General features: G+C 33.0%; 2 protein-coding genes and 1 long non-coding RNA gene across 3 annotated transcripts; all 3 read left to right on the forward strand.

Annotated features, from left to right (window-relative positions):
* The first annotated feature begins 7,798 nt into the window (after nucleotides 1-7,798).
* On the forward strand, nucleotides 7,799-13,722 carry LOC129945411 (uncharacterized). Its single transcript, XM_056055151.1, has 2 exons — nucleotides 7,799-8,170; nucleotides 13,308-13,722. Exons 1-2 carry the CDS (start codon nucleotides 8,109-8,111, stop codon nucleotides 13,663-13,665), a joined length of 420 nt encoding a protein of 139 aa, XP_055911126.1. The 5' UTR covers nucleotides 7,799-8,108; the 3' UTR covers nucleotides 13,666-13,722.
* Nucleotides 13,723-15,708: 1,986 nt separating this feature from the next.
* On the forward strand, nucleotides 15,709-16,572 carry LOC129948308 (uncharacterized). Its single transcript, XR_008781855.1, has 3 exons — nucleotides 15,709-15,928; nucleotides 15,982-16,148; nucleotides 16,203-16,572. It is a non-coding gene; the product is annotated as an uncharacterized LOC129948308 (long non-coding RNA).
* A 2,196-nt stretch (nucleotides 16,573-18,768) lies between these two features.
* Nucleotides 18,769-19,799, forward strand: LOC129946704 (uncharacterized). The gene is made up of 2 exons (XM_056056987.1): nucleotides 18,769-18,896; nucleotides 18,981-19,799. The coding sequence occupies exons 1-2, from the start codon at nucleotides 18,822-18,824 to the stop codon at nucleotides 19,659-19,661; spliced, it is 756 nt and encodes a 251-aa protein (XP_055912962.1). The 5' UTR covers nucleotides 18,769-18,821; the 3' UTR covers nucleotides 19,662-19,799.
* Nucleotides 19,800-23,458: the final 3,659 nt, after the last annotated feature.

Below are 23,458 nucleotides of genomic sequence, written 5' to 3' on the forward strand. Positions count from 1 at the left end.
ATAGAGTTTTTGTTGCCTAAAAGCAGCTATGTACATACATTTTATGTGCTGTGGTTGAGGTTGACTGCTTGCTGAAAAAAAAAGATGTGCTATTTGGTTGGTATCGCTTTCGGGGTATATAAGCAGACCGTGCAAGATAAACAAACACGAAGGGGGTTGTTTTACTTGGAACATTGTTAGTGCCTCTCGAGTATTTTTCGCAAATGATGTTTGGAAGTAATCAGCAGTCAGCACTCTTTTTATATAATATTTATTTTTCAGAAAGAATGGAACAGTGAGTTTGTATTTTGTTTTGGGTCGATATGGAGGTACCTGCTTCCTACGTATGTTAGGTAGCTACATAACTACAAGTGTTTGAAAGTTTGAAGAACTTTGGGGTAAATGTTTTGTGTTGGATGGAAAATAATAGGAGAACTCTTTTTGAAAAAGGTAAAGGTAGATACATAGGAACCTAACCCGTATTAAGCATCTTGGGATCTTATTAAATTCATTTTTTTTAAAGGAGTAATGGATGAGTTTGTAAGAAAGTAGGTATGTATGTACAATGTACATATCTTCTATAGGATATTTATTTAAGAGCCTGAGAACTTTAACCAATAATAGGAGCTTACCTACAAGATGGAAATATTAGCTAAATAGCAAATTATAATTAGCACCATGAACTTATCCGGATCAGATCATGATAATAAAACAGCATTGGATCATCATATTTTTTTATTATTTAAAGTTTGGTAACAGTGTCAAATTCGATCTTTCAAAAGTGACATTTCAAAATACAAAATTTGATGAATGTAATAGGAGTTAGGGATATTTATTTACAAATTACCTACAATTTATTCGTGTTTTCCATTTTGTGTGGTTGCAGATTTGGGAATTGTTTGACGTTTAAAGCAGAGTTGCCAAAGAACATTTTATTTGATGAATATTTGTTCGTTGTTCTTTTTAAGGAAGAATGATATCCATTAATTGGGCTAAATATACATTTTTGCTAAAGATAAAAAGTAAATAAAAATGAAATTGCTTACTATCTATTTTAAATATTTTTTTTTCAGTCGGATGGAAATGTAACTATGGCAATATGGGTTATATTTTAAATAGTTGGTAGTGGTACCAACATTTACATGTAATATTACAAATTCCATCCCTCTTTGTGTGAAATAGAGAAATAAATGTTGTATTTCAAATTAAGATCCAAACACAAAGCTGGATCTTGATTTGTTGTTGTAATAAATGTAAATCCATGATTTGGATTAGATCATGGTGATAATAAAACGCTGCTATTATTGAAATTAATTTTGTAATTTTGGCTTATTGACGAAGCTTCATTAAACATAATTCTTAGCACAAAGTGCTTAATAAGCTTTCCAAGCAGATTTATGTATTTATAAGTTTTTACAATTTGAATTGATGTTCTAAAACCTTACTAAACTGAAATGTCAATATGCTGAACTTTCAAAGCATCAAAACTTCGTATGAAGCTATGAAAAAACACCCTTTATTCACTTAAAATAAAACATAAAAGCTTAAGATTGCACCAATACAGATCGTACAAAACATATCACACAAAAAAGAGGTTGTTGTACGAGAAATATTGTTATAGTTTTGGTGTGAGGTGGCGTATGTGGAATATAATAAATTAGATGGCGCAACATTCCGTTGAGTTCTAGGGCCTTTTGACTTGAGGATTTGTTAATTTGTTTGCAATAAATATAGCTACAATTTGTCTTCTCTGAAGAATGGTAGCAACCATATAATTCACAGAAGCTCTATGAAGCTCAGATTATATGGAATCTCGATTTATTCGAAAAAATATGCGTCAAGATAAGGTATAATGGTCATCTTCTGATGAGCCCAACCATTACATCGGGGCGAAACGCATATATGAACACCTATGGTGGTTTATTTTCATTTTCATGATTTTAAATCATATTTATTAAAATAAACGGTGTTCAGAAAAAAACAATTCGACTGTTAACATAGTCAACTATTTCATAGGTATAATATAATTTCTTTAATTCTTTAGGTTAAAAATATCATTTTCAAACTCCATTGCAGTTTAAAACCATGAAAGATAAAAAAAATCTGCAGGCAGTTTCTACATTTGGAAATGTGTTCCCAATTTCCATCTTTATTGAATTCTTTTAGTACGAGGTGCAGGCATTCTACCTCAAGTTCTTCTGCATTAACATTTCTATGGTATTTTTTTTTTTGAAAACTGTTCGCAAGAATTTTGCAACTTCGCTGAAGTCAAATAAGGCAATCGAAAACAATTTGATATTTTAAACTTTTCTTTCCCAATTAGCTGAGCGGGGTGGATGGTGGAGGGCCATCAAAATATGTGACAAGCGAACTATTTTTCGTTGCATTAAATCTTATCTACAATTACAGAGGCATCAGTCTTCTTAACATTGCGTATAAGATCCTCTCTGCCGTATTATGTGAACGTCTGAAGCCATTCGTCAACAACCTGATTGGTCCTTATCAGTGTGGCTTCAGACCAGGAAAGTGCACTATCGACCAAATATTCACACTACAGCAGATCTTGGAAAAAACCCAGGAGCTTCAAATCGATACCCACCATCTCTTTATCGATTTTAAAGCTGCGTATGACAGCATCTATTGGGAAGAGCTCTACCGATCAATGTCTAGTTTTAGCATCCCTGTCAAACTTATCCGTTTGTGCAGAATGACGATGGAGAATGCACGCTGCTCTATCAAGGATCTTACCGATGCATTCGATGTCAAAAAAGGTTTTAGACAAGGCGATGCACTGTCATGCGACTTCTTCAACATCGTTCTGGAAAGAATTGTGCGAAACTCAAGCGTCAACACTAAAAGCACAATCTTCCAAAGGTCCATCCAATTACTCTGATACGCAGATGATATTGACATAATTGGAAGATCAAAGCATGATGTCAGTGGAGCGGTTTTGAGTATTGCGACGGAAGCGAAGAAGATGGGTTTAGTGGTCAATGAGGGCAAGACCAAGTATATACTATCATCAAAAAAGGACACTGAACGACGAAGTCTTGGGCAAAACGTCACCATGGACAGCTATAACTTTGAGGTAGTTAAGGACTTTGTCTACCTAGGCACTGCTATTAATACAGACAACGACACCAGCGCTGAAATCAAACGAAGAATAACTCTTGCAAATCGCTGCTTCTTTGGACTTAGAAGGCAATTGAGAAGTAAAGTCCTTTCTCGAGCATCTAAAATCACCATCTATAAGACACTCATCGTCCAGGTTCTCATTTATGGCGCTGCTGAGGCCTGGACCCTGTCAAAGAAAGATGAGAGCTTCTTAGGATGCTTCGAGAGAAAAATTCTTCGGGTGATTTTTGGTCCCGTACGCATAGATGGAGAATGGAGGAGAAGATATAACGACGAACTGTACGGGCTGTACAGTGACACTGACCTAGATAGCAGAATTAAAGTCCAACGGCTTAGATGGCTAGGTCATGTAGAGCGGATGGACATCAACGATCCAGCCCGGAAAGCCTTCGAATCAAATCCCAAGGGACGGCACAGCAGAGGACGACCGCGAATCAGGTGGCGCACCCAGGTGGGACAGCTAGCTAGGTACCGAGCTGGCTGAGACGCATTTTCATAGCTTTGTTCTCTACAATCCTCTATTGAATTATCATGATTTTCCAGAAATTTCAAGATTGTGATTTATGTTTTTGAATAGGTATACATTTTATGAACCTTACACAATTTTTAGCATACCGAATTACAAAAGTCAACTGGTCGATATGGGAAAGGGCGGGAGTACTGGCAACTCTTGTGCAAAACTGTAGAGTAGAACGAAAGCAGAGTTGTTAAAATAATGTTGACAGCGTGTGCAGGGCAGGTGTATGATTAAGGATGCATGTTGCCAGAACTTTAACATGTTGAGGAGGAGAATTTTCAGGGAACGGAGAGTAAAATGAAACTTGTTTTTCTGTTACTATCTACTAACCTTTTTTCGTTTTCTATATAATTTTTGTATATATTCATTCATTTTGCGTTCGTAGATTTAGGTGCCAAATAATTGCAAAAGACGCCACTGGATTTGTCAAAACATTTTGTTTGTTCTTACATTCCATTGAACAAAATGTGAAGAATCTGAACATCTGGATTTTTTCCACAAATTAACCCCTCTTTACACTTATACTGGGTTATCTATTGTGCGGTTTTAAAAGTAAACGTAAATAAAACGCTCAAAATAATTTTGTTCATGTTTCTTTTTTATTATAAGGTTTGAACGTTGACATCATGTGTCAGATACTACATCATTTAAATGACGACCACACGAACTGTTGCAAGCATCGATTTGGGTAATTTTCGACCACTTTTTGACACATATATATATATTCGCTCGATTTGTGTGGCATGTGACAACGTCTTGTTGAAACCACATATTCTTCAAGTCGTATTTTTAAATTAACGGTGACATTCTTTTCAACGTCGTTTTCAAAGAAGTAAGGTCCAATCACAACTCTGGACCAAAGAGCGCACCAAATAGTGACTTTTTGTGGATGTAATGGCCTCTCTTCAATTACTTGAGGATTCTCAGAACACCAAATACAACCATTTTGTTTAATAACATACCCACCGAGTGAGAAATGTGCTTTTCCGCTAAAGAAAATTTTGTTCGAAAAATCGCCACCCAAGTCGCAAGTAGTTAAAAAAAAAAATAACATTAATACTTACAATTTAGTATTATACGGTTTTTTAAAGCCAACATTCTGTTCTATTAGCCAATTTTTAAATAAAGTCAAAATTATGCAATTATTTTTTAAGTGAACAATTAGCCAATGCCCGAACGTCGCCGCTGTTCGTGAAAGTGTGCACCACAAACCAAACCGAGGCAGTCAATTCGACGCCGCTCACAAGAACTTCGCCGTCGCAGGATAAGCCAAATTACCGGATTTAGGAAGACGACATGACCATCCAATCGATATTCACGAAGTACCGATTCATCTAAATAAAGTCACTGTTTGTGTGGATTTTGGGCGGGGGGCGTTATTGGATGGCCAGGTTATAACCGTCAACGTTGATCGCTATAGTTTGATGATCACCATCTTCTTGTAGCCTGAATTGGAAGATATGAAAACCGAAGAAATATGATTTTAACAGGATGGCGCTGTGTGCCACACAGCTCACAACGAGTTGACTTGAAGATCGTGTGATTTGACCCCTCAAGACTTTTTCCTGTTCGACTTTAAGCCCTAAGTCTTTCCTTATAAGACGCAAACCACCAAAACCCTCAAAGACAACATAATGAATACCATAGTTAAATTCAACCTGATTTATGCGCCAATCATTGAAAACTAGATTTTATCAATGCCCACCACCGAGCGAAGCCACGTCAGTGGCAAATCCAAAATCATTTACATGTCTACGAGTATTTACGTAACGTGTATATTCTTTCAGCAGTTTTAATAATTCTTAAAAGACAAGCCAATTCATCAAAAACAAAGAAAAATCTTTTGAAAAAATATAATTACAACGACATCTCTGTTTCTCTCCCAGCTTTTTAAACCTTACATAAATTTCATTCTCTTTAGCAAACTAAAGTTCTCTTTGAAATCAATAAAAATAAACCCACAGCTGTTCGCCCACATTTATTGTTGTATGTACGGTATTTTGTAGTTATAGTCAAGTCAACCAACGCATCGATTCCGATTGGTGCGGATACCGCTGCCAAAAAGTGGAATTGATAAACAGAAAAAAGTAAACAAAGTGTATTTTTTAAAGTTAACTTATAAGTGTCAAAATTTATGTAAACTATAAACAATTTTTCATTAAACAAATAAAACTCAAAGTGCACCAAAGTTTTTCATCAAAAAATACCCCCCTGTCTACGACTATTTACCTCCCTATTCCTATATTATAAAGAAAAAGGAAATGTCTACCTTAAAAAAAGAAAAACGCCTTTGCTGCGTGAAGGGTTGTTCTACGCCACAGGACTTTGTACGCGAGACATTGTTCATATTCCCAGAAAATTCAACTCGACGCTCCAAGAGATGGTTGGAATTGTATCCCAACAGTTTCGTATTGAAGCCGAATGCCGAGAACTACATATGCGGCCGTCACTTTACCGCCGAGTGTTTCAATAAAAACGGCGCCCTTCTGCACAAGTCCAATCCAAGTGTAAACATCGACACCAGTTATGCTCAAGACATTCTTATGAAATCGTTCATCATGAAAATCATCTACGAATGGGTGCTGAGGAATTGCATTAAAGACTATTTACTTGTGATTTGGGATCGAGTGGAGGAGGCTAAGACCTTATTGGGCATGCAAATATACACCCAACAAAGTATTTGGGTTTCAAGGTTTCGAAATTTTAAATATGCAATACAGAAACACGGAGCACGCTTTGGACAGGGACAAAATGGTCCTAAGGATATACTTGGAATTGTTAAGGATATTCGCCATGAATTGCCAAGTAATTTCTTACTGCCGGCGGATAAGATTGTTCAGGCAAATAGTTCCGCAGAGGAGTCAGTAGTTAAGATTGAACCTGAAGAAGATACGGTTATTGAGGTGAAACTCGAAAACTCCGATCCAGCCGATGAACCGATTTTAGAACAAAACCTAGACGTTGTACCAAATAAAAGCTTGGATACTTATCAAGAGGCGCTTGAACTTTTGGAACCCCTTAGAGATTATGTTAAACGCGTTAACAATGAAAATGCTTCAGTTCGACTGAAGGAAATAGAAAATGTTCTCAAACAAGTCATTAGAAACGATTCTCAACCAAAGAGATCTTTGAGAAAAAGACGAAAGTGATAGAAATAAAATAAATGTAGACAAAATAATATTGCAATAAAATCTGTGTTTAATAATAACATCTATTAAAAACTTCGATTTATCATTTACTTGAAAAAAAAAGCAAATAAATAAGTTCTTTTCACGAATGGCCTACTTCCAAAAACTGCCTAGGACCGTACATGAAGTTGAAATTTGAAATTCATATTTTCTGTTCAAAGAGCAATTTCTGCTGAATACATTAAAATCTCATCATCGTTGGTTTTGTTATGATGAGAGAGGGAATTGAGAAACGTGATTTTAATGTCTCTCGTGTTTTTTCTCTTACCACTACGAAAAACCAATAAATTCTCTATATTTAAACAAACCAGAGCTGTCTTCCAATATTGTTGGAGTTAATGCTATAACAATTTTGTTATTATATGTTCTAAGAGAATTTTGTTCAATATTTGATGATATTTTGTAATATTAGTTTATGATTTTTCAAATTAAAAAAAAATACGGCTTTATAAACTTCAATGCAAACATTTCAAAATAATTCAAGACTTTTAAAGAATTCAAGAGAATTTAAGGACTTTGCAGTATTTTTAAGGTCAAATAATTGGAGAAAAATGATCAGAATCTTTTTATGGTCAAATGATTGGAGATTCCAAAATTGTAAGTGTCAATCTTTAGGCGCCAATTGTAGCTAGCAACAAATATTGGATTTTTTTTGACAAGTCGTTTATAGCTATCATTAAAAATGTCTGCCATTGAAAAATGTTTCCTGATTGAATGTCACCGAAAAATGTTTATTGTCAGAAATCTGTCATTGGTTTTGTGTGAAATTGGAACACAAATTAGTGAAAATTTAGTTAAATCTTTTCCTTTGTTGACAGCACACTACCTGCCCCTTTCTACTGGTAGGTTCTAATAGTAGGTAGGTAGTATAAGAAATAGTACTTATTTGACAGTTGTTGACTTTAAATTCTAAAATTAAAGAGACGAAGAGTATTTATTTTTATTGTTAAATCCAGTAACTCTACTCTGCTTTCTGTGCTTAAGTATTAGTATGTGCATTGCGTCGACGATGGCGGAATTTCAACTTATTTTTGTTTGTTTATAATAAATAAATAGTTATATGGTGTAGTTTACTTTTAATGACTGATTGAGGAGAACGGAAAATATTAGTTTCTTCATAACATTTTTTGTTTTGATTTTGAATTGAGTAATTGTTTTTATTTGCCGCTTAAATAAAACAAAATAAATTAATATCTTTCGTGATTTGATCATTAAATAAGTGTTCCCTTCTCACAAAATTCAATACATATTATAGTACCCATAATAAAAAAGTGCTATACATTTTCAAAATGCCGAAAATAACTCGGCCGCATCAATATTCAAACAGACGTCTACGGAACAAGAACCAAACGTAAGGGTAAACTTAAATTTAGATGTGTCCCACAAATATCAAATTTAATATCGGATAAACCTAATCTAATATATGCTAGAAGAATGTGTCAAATAACATACATACATAAATATAGTTCTACATTTGTTGGTGAATGTTATAAATTCAAAAGAAATCTGACAATTGCGGAGAAAGAAAACGATATTTACAGGGTGATTCCAAATTGAATTATTTTTAATTTTGAAATTTTTTTAAGAAGTACTATAAAATCTTATTAATAAATCCGTACAAGCGAAGGATTAGGCTCAACTCTCTTTTATCGCTCAACGAATTTTCAAAGGCGTTTTTATTATTTGATAATAAGAATAAGAACGAGCAAACATTAAAATCTATTTAAATTTACATTCAAAGTTCATTTGTTCATATAAAACATACAAAAAATAGTTTGTTCTGACGTTTCTTACCTATTTTTTGTTTCAGTGATGCCATACCTTGTTTTTTTGTGATTTCATTGTTTCAAACCAAAAATTGTTTGGTATTATTTCAAATTACTAATGCATTCTACTTTTAAATAAAATTCAATTTATTTTAAGGTATGTGCCTTTTAAATAGAACAAAAGTAAACAAAAAAGGTTTTATGTGGTCTAGTACTAAAATACAAAATAAACTTTGAACATAGCCAACATTTACCCCAAAACCTTTAGTGGGACCGAGATAGGGGGTTGCATCCCTATCTGTTTGTACCCCATACTTTTTCTATTTAAAAAACAAATTGTTTTAGCTGGGTTCAGTAAGGTAAAAATCAAATTAAAAAAAAATAGGGTTGCATTCGAAAAAAAAAAGTCTTTTTTATGAACTAACAGTGTTTCCACCACGAAAACCCATCTTACTGTAAAAAAAAGGACATGACTCGTGCAGCGGTAATGGAAAGCCGCCCCTAAAATAGTTCAACAAAAGCATAAGCTATCGCATTAAAATCGTGTGTAATAATTACACTAGTGGACAAGGCTTTGTTCTTGGCAAATCCAATAGCACTTTTCCAATGGGTGTTAATTCAAATCCGATTTTAAAAATCACTCTTATCACGCCAGGTTTTATGAAATGATTTTAAAATTTGTATAATTTTAAAATTTTGAGGTTAGTTAAATTCATGAAATAGTTTTTCCTCTATAGAATTCGTGATGGTCTTTAAAACCAATAATCCATCTGTATTCAAGAGTCACTTTAAATATTTATGGCAATTCATAAAATTTTCCAAGAATCATAAGTTATCAAACTCAACGTTTCAAAAGTCTATAGTTCCGTCCGGCCTGTATTTTGTTTTAAACACCCATTTAGATTTTATGACTTTCCGGTCAATTGGTCTGTCAGTTTGCATTGCATTTTTCCATTCTATAGCATCTTCCAAAAAAAATACTTCTTTCACATTTTCGGGATCAGTTCGCATCTTATTTGATGTTGCTTGTTGAACGATGTTTTCTTCGAATTCTTTTGCATCTTGCCATTCGTCTGAATCTTTTCTTTCGATGTCATTTTCAAGTTCATTCACTTCATTTTTTGGGGTTTTATTTTCTTCATTGCTTTCCGAATTATTCGAGTTATCTGTGAACGAGAAGTTATAAAAATTACAGCTTTATAGATCGTTGTCTTGGTATTTGACGGTTTGCCCATTGTTGATAAGCCTGATGTCTCTGCTTCGAATTACAATTCGCTTGTTTTTCATCCAAATTCTGTAAGGCTTAGACTCTTCCGCGTAACATACTAAAATTCCTTCTTTGGATCTGTTTTCGATTCACTAATTCAGCCCACATAAATTCGGGAAGTTTGCCTTCATCCATTAAACATCTTGCCATCTCGGTTAAAGTCCGGTTAGCCCTCTCGGCTAAACCATTTTGTTGCGGTTTCTGGTGAAATATTCCGAAATCTTCTACGAATTTTTGGAAGTCATTGTTGCAGTATTCTAATCCGTTGTCCGTTCGGAGTGTTTTAACTTTCTCACCAGATTGAGTTTCAGCAAAAACCTAAATTTTTTTTAATGTTACGAAGGCTTCGCTCTTCCTATTCTAGAAATAAACATAAATCTTTCGTGAAAAGTCATCGATGAATGTTATAAAATATTTTGCTTTTCCCAACGATTCTGTACGCATCGGACCACATATGTCTGAGTGGACAAGTTCTCAGCGACGGGATGTCTTTTTTTCATTGTTGCTTGTAGGAAATGCTGTTAAAGTTTGCTTAGCTCGAATGCAAACAGTACAATCATCGATGTCATCTTTAAATTTATCAGGCAGTCCATGAACCAATTTCTTTGCCAAAAGCTGTTTCAAAGAAATTAAATTTACGTGTCCCAGTCTTTTATGCCAAGACAAGGATCCATAATATATTTCAGATTTTTGTTGTTTCATTTGTTTTATTTGTGACTAATTGTGTTTATTCATTTGTGTGTATATACTACAAATCGTTCTGTTTTAATGCTACTGTGACCAAATTTCCTTTATTATCTAAGATTTTAGCTTCAGATCCTTCAAAAATTACCTTGTATCCATGATCTTTGGCCTTGCTGATTGAGATGAGATTGTCAGTCAATTTTGGAACAAGAAGTGTATTGTACAGATATAGTGGCTGTTTTGAGCTTTTAACATTGATGTTTGACTTAACTGTTCCTGTTCCTTGAACACTTACAAGATCTGCAAGTTTTACATGGTACGCATCTTTGTTTGAATTAAGGGTGATACAACTAGATTCATCAGCGCACATATGTGAGGTTGCCCCACTGTCCAAATACCAAAATCGCTGATACAGTTGTTCATATGGTAGTTTTGAAAACGCTGTACATTCCTGTACGATGAAACCTTGTTCTTGCTTTTCACCATTTTAAGTCAATCTTGTTTGGTCAGTTTAAGTCCAGCAATCCTTATATCCATTTGACCTCGCTTGCCACATTTTCTGCAAGTAAAAGGAAAATTATTGTTTTCGGTTCTAATCTTACATTGAGGTTTCTTGTAATGCTTTTTCGAACGGTAATGCTTGGCACCGAGTACGTTATTTTTCAAAAATTCCTTCTTTCTATCCCCAACTTCAAGTAATCTGGTGAAAACAGTACAAACATCTGGATAATTGCTTTAAAAATCGAACGCAGATCTTATGTCCTTGTAGTCATCGGATAATCCATCGAGAAGAACTACAACTAGTAGATCATCGTCTAATTTGGCCCCCAACTCCCTTAATCGATTGGTTATTGTTTTGAATTCGCGAACGTGTTTCGGAGATAAAATATTTTATTGAACAATATAATGATGTTAAACAAACGAAGAATAAATTAAGAGTAAAAAATATCGATGACAATATTAATTAGAAATCAAAAAAGCTTATAGATGAAAATAAGTTGAGAAAGTGAAAAGTAGTTTAAGTTAAAGTATTTTTACATATAACTAACAATATGTTTAACATCTGTAAAAAGAAAAAAGTATGGAATGTAAAAACATCAATTTTTCTCTGGACACGAATTTAGCACATTTAACAGTTTCTTGGCAAAATTTTACTTACCATTATCAATTGTAAGTTTTTCTTAGTATTTGGTAGGAAACCCTTTGTTTTGCAGTACAGAAGCAATTCTTCTTGGCAAACTTTTAACCAAAGCCTCACATCGTGACCTTGGAATTGCATACCAAGCATTTCGAATCTCTTGTCACAATTTTGTAAAATTGGCTGTTTTTTTTTGCTCAAAGTGTGTTTAGGGTCGTTGTCCTGCATGAAGCGCAATAATAAAGGCGAATTGTCTTCTGTGTAGGGTATCATATGATCCAACAGGATATCTCTGTACACGTTCTGATCCATTTTAGTGCCAATTTTTACGATGGGACCAACGCCGCGCCGTGCCATGAAAAGCAGCCCAGACCATAACGTTGCCTCCACCGTGTTCCATCGTCTTAATAGTGTAAATTGGATCATATTCCCTGTTTTTTGGACGCCATACATATTCTCCCATCCGAACTGAACCGGCAGAATTTGGAATCATCGCTCCAGAACATGTTTTTCCAAAAACTAATTGGTTTGTCTAGGTGAGCTTTGGCAAGCTGTAACCTAGATTTCAGATTTTTTTTGATACAAGTGGTTTTCTCTAAGCAGTCTTCATTTAATCGGCGTCTGGTCCTTGAGGTTATTTACTCCATAGTTTGTTGAAAGTTCGCTTCGAATGGCACTGGAGTTCTTGAACGAATCTTTGGTCGGTAATTTATAAATTCTATCTTCATTTGCAGTTGTCTTTCTGGCCCGAGGGTTTTGTTTAACTTTTTTTAATTACGAAGGGCATTATAAACCAGCTTCCTGCAGCATTCTAACAAATTAGAAATGTCTGTTACCGGCCGCCCTTTTGACTTCGTTTTCAAGATCAGACTTCTTTTTTCCTTTGAGACCAATTTTCCTTTTGTCATGACTAATTCATTTTTTTAATTTTTTTTAATAAAGATCATTTAAGGAATATTTAATTACCTCAAAAATTATTATTTTATTTTAAAAAAAAACACGCAAAAATTAAAAACACACTCTTTGAATGCAAAACGGGCTAAATTTATGTTATTTAAAAAATTTCCAGGAGATCCAGACATTGACATGGCCGTATTTTGTTTCACATTTTGTCAAGGATAAAATTGAAGGTTGTGCTTAGGTTCAACCATTTCGCTTTACTTTCGTTGACGGTCATCTTAATGGCGTCGCCAACGTCTTACCAAACCACATCTCAGGTAGTTAATACTCCGCACAACCTGCGGTCCACAAACTTCGTCGGGTCACAACGTCCTGAATACATTGTTAGGTTCGTTCATGCGTCCAATCCTTTCTTACTTTTTTTGGTATGACTTCTTTTTCGTTATTTTGCTGAAAGGCGACTTTTTATTTATTTCTAGTTTTTAATTTTTTTCAAAACTCTGTAAACTTTTGTTGTTGTTTCCTACTCGAAAACTTTCTGTCAGTTATTTGCATTTTTTACTACTTCACCAAACTTCTTCTAATTTTTAATAATTTTAATTATCAGATACTAAATAAAATTATCAGTTCAATAAACGTTTGTCTTTTATTTTGGAACCACCCTATAAATTTCGAATTTTTTACACTTACAATATGTACCTATAGATATCTATCTATTTTTTTATTTTTATAGGAAAACTGAAACGGTTGATGTACCAGAAACCATCAACACACCTGATACTATCAATCTTCCCGAATCCATCACTTTACCACCTACTGAAGCCACACCTTCTGAAAGTCCAACGGAAAATCAAGAAAAAGAAGAATCCGCTGAAAATGAAGCTCAGGGAAAAGATGTTTTACCAAAAAATGGTCTTACCAGCTATCAAAATTGTGTCGAAGTATTGAAACCACTAAAGGACCACATCAATCGAATTGGAAATAAACAAGCTTTGTTGCGATTGCGTGAAGTTGAAAAAGTTATTAAATATGCTATTAAAAATGAAAAAAGAGCAAGGAAAAGCTTACAAAATACGAGCGTGACAAATTAAATTAATATCTAATAATTTGTATGTAATTTTTTACTAAACATTATTTTTGGAAATATGTAATAAAAAGAATAAATAATAAAAAGGCTTGGAAGTTATTTTAGTTAGAACACAAATCAAAAGGTAAGGCGGATCGTAGAAAATTAGGAAAGGTTCTAACATTTTGTCCAACATTTGTGGCCGTATCACGGCGAAAGTTTTCCTCAAAATAGTAGATCTTCGCGAGCTTGGAGGAGAATTCACAAAACTTTAATCGGAAACGATATCCGTGTTTTGTTGGAAAATCTATCAATAGTATAAAAGAATTTTACACGAATAACACAAACTACTACTGATAAAAGTTAAAGTAGCACCTTACTACGGATGGGTTTTTGACATTTATGCGAGTCTCTAATGGATATTGTGTGATTTTTATTCTAAAATGTTGGTACGATTGATATTGCGTTTGTATCTCGATGGCTGTGTTCGTTGAGTAGTTGTGCATTTGGGATCATGTGTTTTCCATTGGGGAAAAATAAATCTGTTACTGTTTATATTATTTAGTTTTGTTAATGAAAATGGATTAACTGGGCTTATTTTGAAAAGAAAACAATGGAAAAGACAATTAAGTTTTACCATGTTTAAACCAAAGGCCTATCTCAGTTTAGATTAAATAAATCTTTTTGGTGTTTCCACTGCACAAGAAGATTTATAAATGATTAAGTTTGACTTACTTACTGAAGGTGGCACAAAAGTGACAACATAAAATCTACGTAATAAACTTAAATTGAAAGATAATTTGCAGAAAGCTAATGATTCTGATATTGCAATTAACAGTCAAAATTACAGCTTGAGAAAGCGACGTGTAAACACTGCGAATAAACTAATTTTATATTAAAAGCCAGAAAATAATAATATGAGTGCTAGAATAAGTAAGAAAAGTGGGAAAAATTGCGTTGATACAAACTGTGATTTCTCAAACGAAAAAGGTGTGATTTCTCAAACGAAAAGGGTGAATATGATGTAGGAAGTTCCTGTGAATTTGTGAACCAGGAGGATCTTGTAAGTACAACGTGTAAATCAGCATTTGATGGTAGAAATGTGTCAAATTACGATCAAACTGTGTGTGACTGTTTAAGTAAAAAACTTAAAAATTTAGAAATAAGTTTGAAATTTGCAAAAAGCAGAGAACAACGTTCAAGGAGACAAATTTCTCAACGAAAATCAGTAATTAAAGAAAAAAATAAAAAAATTCTATTTTGGAAAGCAAAATATTATAGATTATTATCAAAAAATAAAACCATTAAAAAAGTAAAGACAATAGAATTCGGAAATAGGAAAAAATATACAGTGTAACAATAAAGAGTAAAAAGAAGTTATTGACTGTAGTATAAAAGATTCAATTGACAAATTTATTTTATCAACGCCTATTTTTTAAAACATTTTTATGGCACTCCACATCAATATTCGGCATTTACAAAGTTACAACCAAACTTGCAATTCCACGAAGTGAAACTAATAATCGATTTTTCGGAAAAATTCGTTTGTAAATATTCAAGTGAAGTACAAAGTGTTCATTTCGGAGCATCCAAGGCTCAGTTAACTTTTCCTACCAGATCTGAAAGCTATTTATTTTCAAAGTGATAGGCCATCTAATCAGTACAAAAATAAAACAAATTTCGATCTATTTGAATATCACTGTCGTAAGTTTCAGCTAAATAATGCTACTTGGAACTTAAGCACGCCAGGACACGGAAAAAGTCTTGCTGACGGTTCTGGTGGAACTGCTAAAGCATTGTGTGACCGAGCTGTAGTCAATGGAACAAAAGTTACTTCCGTTAAAGCTGTAATTGGTGTTGTCAGTAAATCGAAAATCAAAATTGTTCATGTTACTGAAGCTGATATTAAAACTAGGTTCCAGAATTCGAGTGAAATGAAAGTGAAATCGAAATTGCAAATCGAGTGAATTAATTTTCAGTGTTCTACATTTCGAACGATTTGGTACCTTCGAGTTTTTTTCGAAATCACTTTTCGTGAAATTGAAATCAGCTGATATCTGTCATTTTTATTTTTGCAAATTGTTTTCCTGTAAATAATTTTTATTTTTCACGCGTTTAAAAATATAAAAGTACTAACTAGCCACTACAGATTATATAACGGATCGTATAATGAGTGCTGCGTTAATCGTTTTGGTCTTGCAGACTGAAAGGAATAAATATGCACTGGAAAAAATAAAAAGACGAAGGCTGCGAGATGTATCTAATCCCTTGGAAATTGCAGATGCCGCGTATGTTGTTAGACGTTAAAGCCTGTCAATTACTAGTTTTTTTGTACATGTAGGTTCATTTCATACTACCGACTTAATAAAAGTGCTTTCTTTATGGTGCTGGAAATTGTTGAGCCACATCTTAAACAATCTTCAATTCCTGCGACGTTGCAGCTAGCCGCAGTTTTGCGTTTTCTTGTCGAGAAATAGAAAGGGTCACTTTTCAATGAATGCAATGATTGTAAGTTGTTTTATTTTTTAAAGATAGTACATTATATACGTTTCTTTTCAACAGATATGCGATTACAACTTAGTAATAAAAGCTGTCGACGCCCGTCGTCCAGGATCAAGTCATGATGCTCTGATCTGGAGCATGAGCAAAGCTTGGAACTATTTCCAAAGAATATATGACGGAGGGGAGCGTTCTTCATGGCTTTTAGGAGATGCTGGTTATGGATAAGAGCCTTTTCTTCTGACGCCCTATAGAGATTCTCAAGCAGGAACCTTAGAGCACTCATTGAACCTAAAACATTCCTCGGCTCAAAACGTAGTAGAGAGGACAATCGGCGTTTTGAAAAATCGTTTCAGGTGTTTAGCTCGGTCTCTTAAATACCAGCCAAATAAAGTGGTGCAAATAATAAATGTTTGTTGTGCATTACACAACATCTGTAGACATTACAAGACACAAAACGAAGATGATGAAAACATTGCGCTAGAAAGCGAAACAAATGAGTTCTTAAAGATACAAAAATACATTTAAAGCCCTTGATAGTCAGTCTTGTGGTCCACTTCCCTTGTAGATATCGAGCTTCATTTCTTTAAGCTCTATTTCCTTCTTTTTTAAAAGAATTTCCTCCAGTCTAAATTTTTCCATTTCAACGTTGTGTCTCTTCGTCTCCTCGTTTCTTGCTTCCAAACAAAAATTAGTTAGAAGCTATTACCTCAAATGTTTGAAAAGATATTTGAGTCGAAAATCAATGTTTACCAACTTTTATTATTTTTTTTGTTAGGTTTTTATTTTTTGTAAAAAATTGTCGATTTTTCTCAACATTTTCCAGAATGTTAAAACAATATTTCTTACAAGAAAAAATAAGTTTGAAGACTAAATTTCAAGTTTTTGAATCGATATTCAATTTTTACCAACTTTGAGTAATGTTTTTTTTAGATTTTTATTTTTTATGAAAAAAAAACTGTCAATTCGATTTTTCTCAACATTTTATCAGATGTCAAAAACATTATTCTTCGTTGCACAAAATTGTTTTGGAGATGAAATCATATTTTAGTCGCAAAATTTTCGAGGTGACAAATTTTTTTTCGGTTTTTTTGATTTATAAAAAAAAAACGGATTTTTTTTCAAAAAAGAATACTTCTTTGATATCACCTTAAAATATATTATATACAATTTAATTCAAGTCTCTAGCGTTTTTGGTTCATAAGATATTTAGGGTCAACCAAAATGTTCACCTTTTTTTCAAGCTGCTATGGTAAAAAACCACCCACGCAATTTTCTTGAGAGCCCCTTCTGCTTCCTCTGCCTTATTATCTGTATAACAAAATTTATTTGAAATCGATATCTCTTCTGGTTCTTGAGGTATGGACGACGAAAAAAACGTCGCGAACGTACAGACTTATGAACGTACGTACACATTTACGCACAGACATCTTCCTAAAAATATTTTATTTCAACTCTAGGGACCTTGAAACGTCGAGAAATGTCAATTTGACAAATCGGACCCATTACAATAACTTCCTATGGAAAGTTGAAAATTTCAATAGTTGAAAATGAAAGATTCTGTGGATATGCCTATATTTTATAAAAAGATTTTACTGTTGGATATCAGAGCCGGTCTAACATTTAGCAAGGAAATAAAAACAGCTACAATTTATCTTCTATGAAGACTTGTAGCAACCATATAATTCGCAGTAGCTCTATGTAGCTCATATTATATGCAATCTCGATTTATTCGAGAAAATGTGCGTCAAGACAAAGTGCAATGGTCATCTTCTGATGAGCCCAACCATTGCACCGGGCGAAACGCATATTTGAACACTATGCTGGTTCATTTTTATTTTCATTTAATGATTTTAAAAATAAAAATATTATTTTCATGATTTTAAATCATATTTACTAACATTTAATCTAAAACCGGAATGAATTTAAAAATTCTCCTTGGAGTAAAACATTGATGAGCCTAATTCCTAATCTTAGACTTCCAAATTTTGGGGCCTATTAAATCGAAGTTCTATCTCAGACTGAGATTTAAATCGGAGTTTTTAAGCTTGAGTTCGAGTTCAAATTTACCAAATCAACCGACTTTTAGAGAATTTTGTTAAGAAATTGGCTGAAAGTAATATTGATCAACAAAAGTTCAAAAATTCAATTAACCAATATTTTACTTTTTTCAAACTTTTAACATCCCATTCATAAATAAATAACACAAAAGTAAACAAAATATTTATTTCGAATTATACTAGACTCGGAATTTAAGTGTTGTCCGGCACACTTCTCTTTATTATCAAGTTCGCAATTAACACTCAATTCGCAACTCTTTAAAAGTTATTGTTTAAGCTTCAAGCTCGTAGATTGTTTACTCAAATTAATATGTAAAAACTTACGTAACGTACCTTTTATATATAATTATTCATACAAATTCCTGCTTAAATATATATGTATGTAAGTCAATGTCTCTCAAAAAGTAACATACCGTACAAAAAACAAACAACAACTCTCAGCTAAAGAGAAAACAAGTTTTTTAAACAGTTTAAAGTATAAACCAAAGAGCAGGTCTCACTGCCACTCGTACTAAAAAATAAAAGATCTCCCAACCCAATCCCAATATCACACATTCTCAATGAGAAGACTGAGTCAGTGAGAGGTGAGTCCCCGACGACGACGAGAAGCATATTATACTAAATGAGATTCAAGATCTCTTGCGTTATGGAGAACAACAACATTAAATCCACACATTCGTTCCATAAACAGAAAAAGGTGAAATATCTTATTTAACTTTCTAAATTATTTTAGTTTAAAAAATCAAAGACAATAATACAAAACTTTTTCTTCCCCATCCAGCTTCGATTTACAAAGCTTCCAATGACAAAGTGCTGTATCTCAGGTTGTCCAGCAATCACAGATTCTTTGGTCTGTTTCCCACCAAAACACACAGAAGAGTATTCATGTTGGTTAAGGGCATGCAAAGAGTCGGAAGCCAATATAATCTTCAAACAGAATCCAATGATCTGTGTGCTCCACTTTAGGAGCATGGACAAAATGCCAATCAGATATGTAACGGCAAAAGATTTAGCAATGTTCAATGACGATGTGGATCGTGTCAATCATTGTGTTACTGAGTGGTTACTTTTGGCGAGGAGAAATGTCCCGGACATAACGATTAGCGACGATGATGTGTTGAAAAAGGCTAAGGAAATCGGGAGGGTCTATCAACTGCCATATTTTGAATTTCACGATGATTTTGGTTGGATTAAAATCTTTGCAAATTATCTTCAGTCAAGGGAAATCGAAATGTGGAATCCTAAATCGAAGGCATACCACATGATGGACAACAACAGTGAGTATGAAGAGTCTTCGATGATAGATGATGGTGAACCTGTACCTGTTGGAGAATCAATCAGAACCTATGATGAAGCACTGAGCAGAGTTAAGATTTTGTATAGTTATTGTAAGAGAACACAAAATAAGAGTGCTTTGGACTTAATTGAGCGGCTAAATCATGTCTTGAAAAAACGGGTGTAGGTGCTCCGCAATTTTTGTTTACTGTAAATATTTACATAAGTATTTTTAAATTATTATATTTGTTAGATACTTAAATCACTTATTTTACGTAGGTGCATATTTTTGTATACAATAGAATTAAAGTTTAATGAATTATAATTTGTCTCTCTTTTGTTTGTTGATAAACTCTGAGATCGAGAAATCCAAAGGTACATTTGTACGAGACGTGGATAATTTCATTCGACATTCCGGTTGTAGGTACTTACAGTGAAAATCCAGTAAGAAGGAAGATCTCTTCGTTTATTTATTAATCTTATTCCTTAAATGTTTATGGATTCCCAGTCGGTGGCGGTTTAAACTTGGCTTGATGTAAATGATGCGTGCAACATACTCCAATTAGAATAAATATTGTGAGCTGCAAACAAGCGTAACATCTATACACTTCTATGTGGGTCGAAGAGTTTCCTGTAACTACATATGTGATTTTAGAACAACCATGCTTAACATTCTTGATTTAAAAGACGTCTTGGCCCATTTAAATTGACATTTTAAAATATTTTAAAAATTTGCATTTTTATTTTATATTGATCTTCGAGTAAATTTAGCCAGGTTTCTGACCTCGAGCGCGGAGCTCAACATTATCAAAATTCTGGAAAAATAAGAAAATATCACGTTTCTTCAATTAGTCCTTTACCCTAAGTTAGGTTTCACGGAGTGATGCATCAGTAGAGGCCGAAAATGTCTCACTTGGAACTCTTTGGATCAATTGGAACATGACGGTTTGTGAGGATTTAGGTTGAGGATGCCATCCTGAACCATCCTGATTTCTGGAAAAATCTCATAATGTCTCTAGGAGGCAAGGACGAGACGTCTTTCAGCTGAAGACAAATTTGTTTTAAAACAATTATGTTCGAAATTAACTAACATTTTTCATGCTGATGATGAAGAAGGTGAAGTACGAAGTTTTGCGTCTGCATCTGCATCTGTAGCCTGAGTTCGTGTTGATGTATGTCTGGATGCAGTCGTCAAAGTATTTGGAAGTAAATTGGGCTGGGAAACACCAATTGGATTTCCGTTCTAGCATCTCAAAAGATAATATTTGCAAATGGGTTGGACCTATTCCAGTTGCTTTTATTTCTTTTGAATTTTGAACTTAAAGTCGACCCAAACATGATTAAAGCAAACATTAAAATATTTTGTACATTAATGAAATAAACGATTCAAACCTTTTGCCTACCATCTCCATCTCTTACTGGAGGACCCTTGCTGTTCAGCTGCTCAGCTATGGAATTCCATTCCCTTTTTATGCCAGTTTTGTTGATTTCCTTAAAACATCCCCTTACCAACTGCTCGTTGCTATTCCATCAGCTCGACTATGGCCTGGAACTGATTCTGATTTGTTAGTTTCGACTGCAAATGTTAACAAATATTTTGTTTTTTATTTATCGCAAATAAGGTACTAATAAATACCATACAATAATTCAACAAGAAAACTTACAGTTTTGCGAACTTCCATTTCTTAGTCGTGAGCAAATTTTCAAACGAGAGATACCGTCGTTTTTTCACTGTCGTCGTTTCCTTTCCTTAGAGATAGAGAATGCTGAATGAAAGCTCTCAACATACTTGACGTTTACACACGACAACAAAACGAGTGAAAAAAGTTGAAAACGCCTTATGGAAAGCAGATTGTGTCGTGTCGTATATTTTGCTGTCGTTTTCGAAATAAATTAAGTGTTCCGACTCGACATTAATGCAACATGTCAAAAATAAACAAATGTAAACCTAATTTCCTCACCATTGAAATAATATTCTACGTTGTCAATGTAACTTTTCATTTGAGCCCAATCCCGTTTCAATTTAATCAATACTTGAAGAAGTTGTTTTTAAGAGTAATATATATCGTTTTATCGAGCTTAGACATTCCATAATTTTTTGTAATCCTAGCCTTAAAAAAAAAATACGCTGTGTAACAATTCACCCCTTAAGAAATACGACTCAAAAGTATTTATACAGGGTGTCCCACAATTATTGTTACAGGTGAGTTTATTTTAAAATGTAACTCATTTCCCTTTACTTATCAACGGGTTTCATAATTTTTTGAATCATTTCTTAAATTGGTTCTAAATTTAAAAAAGAGGATGGGATGCGACCCACACTGATAACTTCCCATCCCTTCTGTCGATTTGTCTGATTTTTATATAAAAATTACTAAATATCGAAAACAATATTTTCTGTGAAATAAAATAAGTTCGAAGCCAATATTTTTGATTTTTGAAAAACTATTTGAGCCGAAAGTAAATTTTTACCAAGTTTTGGTATTGTTTTTTTTTAGAGTTTTATTTTTTGTAAAGAAAATGTCAATTCGATTTTTTTCAAAATTTTATCGAATGTTGAAAACAATATTTCTTATAAGATAAAATTAGTTTATAGCCAATATTTCAAAGTTTTGAAAAGATATTTGAGCCGAAATCAATTTTTACCAACTTTTGTTAAATTTTTTTTTTAGGTTTTTAATTTTTTGTACAAAAAATGTCAATTCGATTTTTTTCAAAACTTTACTGAATGTTAAAAACAATATTTTTTGAAAGATAAATGTAGTTTAAAGCCTATATCTAAAATTTTTGAAAAGATGTTTGAGTCGAAAATCAATTTTTACTAACTTTTATATATTTTTTTTGTTGGTTTTTATTTTTTGTAAAAAAAACTGTCAATTCGATTTTTCTCAAAATTTGTTCTTATGTTGAAAAGAATATTTCTTATAAGAAAAAATTAGTAAGAAGCTATTATCTCAAATTTTTGAAAAGATATTTAAGTCGAAAATCATTTCTTACCCACTTTTGTTAATTTTTTTTTTCGGTTTTTAATTTTTTATACAGAAACTGTTAATTCGTTTTTTTTTTCAAAATTTTTACTGAATGTTGACAGCAATATTGTTTGAAAGATAAAAGTAAATTAAATAAATTAAAGCCGATATCTCAAAGTTTTAAAAAGATATTTGAATCGATATTCAATTTTTACCAACTTTGAGTAATGTTTTTATTTTTTATTAAAAAAAACTGTCAATTCGATTTTTCTCAAAATTTTATCAGATGTCAAAAACATTATTCTTGGTTGCACAGAATTGTTTTGGAGATGAAATCATATTTTAGTCGTAAAATTTTGGAGGTGACAAATTTTTTTTCAGTTTTTTTGATTTATAAAAAAACCGTTAAATGGATTTTTTTTTCAAAAAATAAACTTCTTTTATATCACGTTACAATATATTATATAAAATTTAATTCAACTCTCTAGCGTTTTTGGTTCGTAAGATATTTATGTTCACCTTTATTGCAAACTGCTATGGTAAAAAAACCACCCTCTCAATTTTCTTGAGAGCCCTTTCTGCATCTTTCTGCCTTATTATCTGTATAACAAAATTTATTTGATGTCGATATCCTACTGGTTTTTGAGCTATGGACGACGAAAAAAACGTCGCGAAAAAAAATATATTATTTCGACTCTAGGGACCTTGAAAATTCGAGAAATGTCAAAATTTTCAATTTGACAAATCGGACCCATTACAATAACTTCCTATGGAAAGTTAAAAAAAATGTAATTTTATATAAACAAGAATAAGCAATTGTTTTTATTGTCTCTAAAACGTTTTTTCAATGCGGATAAAGGTTTATAGGTAATTTATTTAAAAAAATGTTCTTAAAGTTTTGTTTGATTTTGTTCGTTTCTCCATAATTTTTTTTCACAAAAATGACACAAATTCCGCCATCGTCAATTTTAAGATGTTGTTGGTTTAAGAAAGTCTTCAAAACTTTGAGGTTTCT

The sequence above is a fragment of the Eupeodes corollae genome, chromosome 2, assembly GCF_945859685.1.
Source record: "Eupeodes corollae chromosome 2, idEupCoro1.1, whole genome shotgun sequence".
Classification (NCBI taxonomy): domain Eukaryota; kingdom Metazoa; phylum Arthropoda; class Insecta; order Diptera; family Syrphidae; genus Eupeodes; species Eupeodes corollae.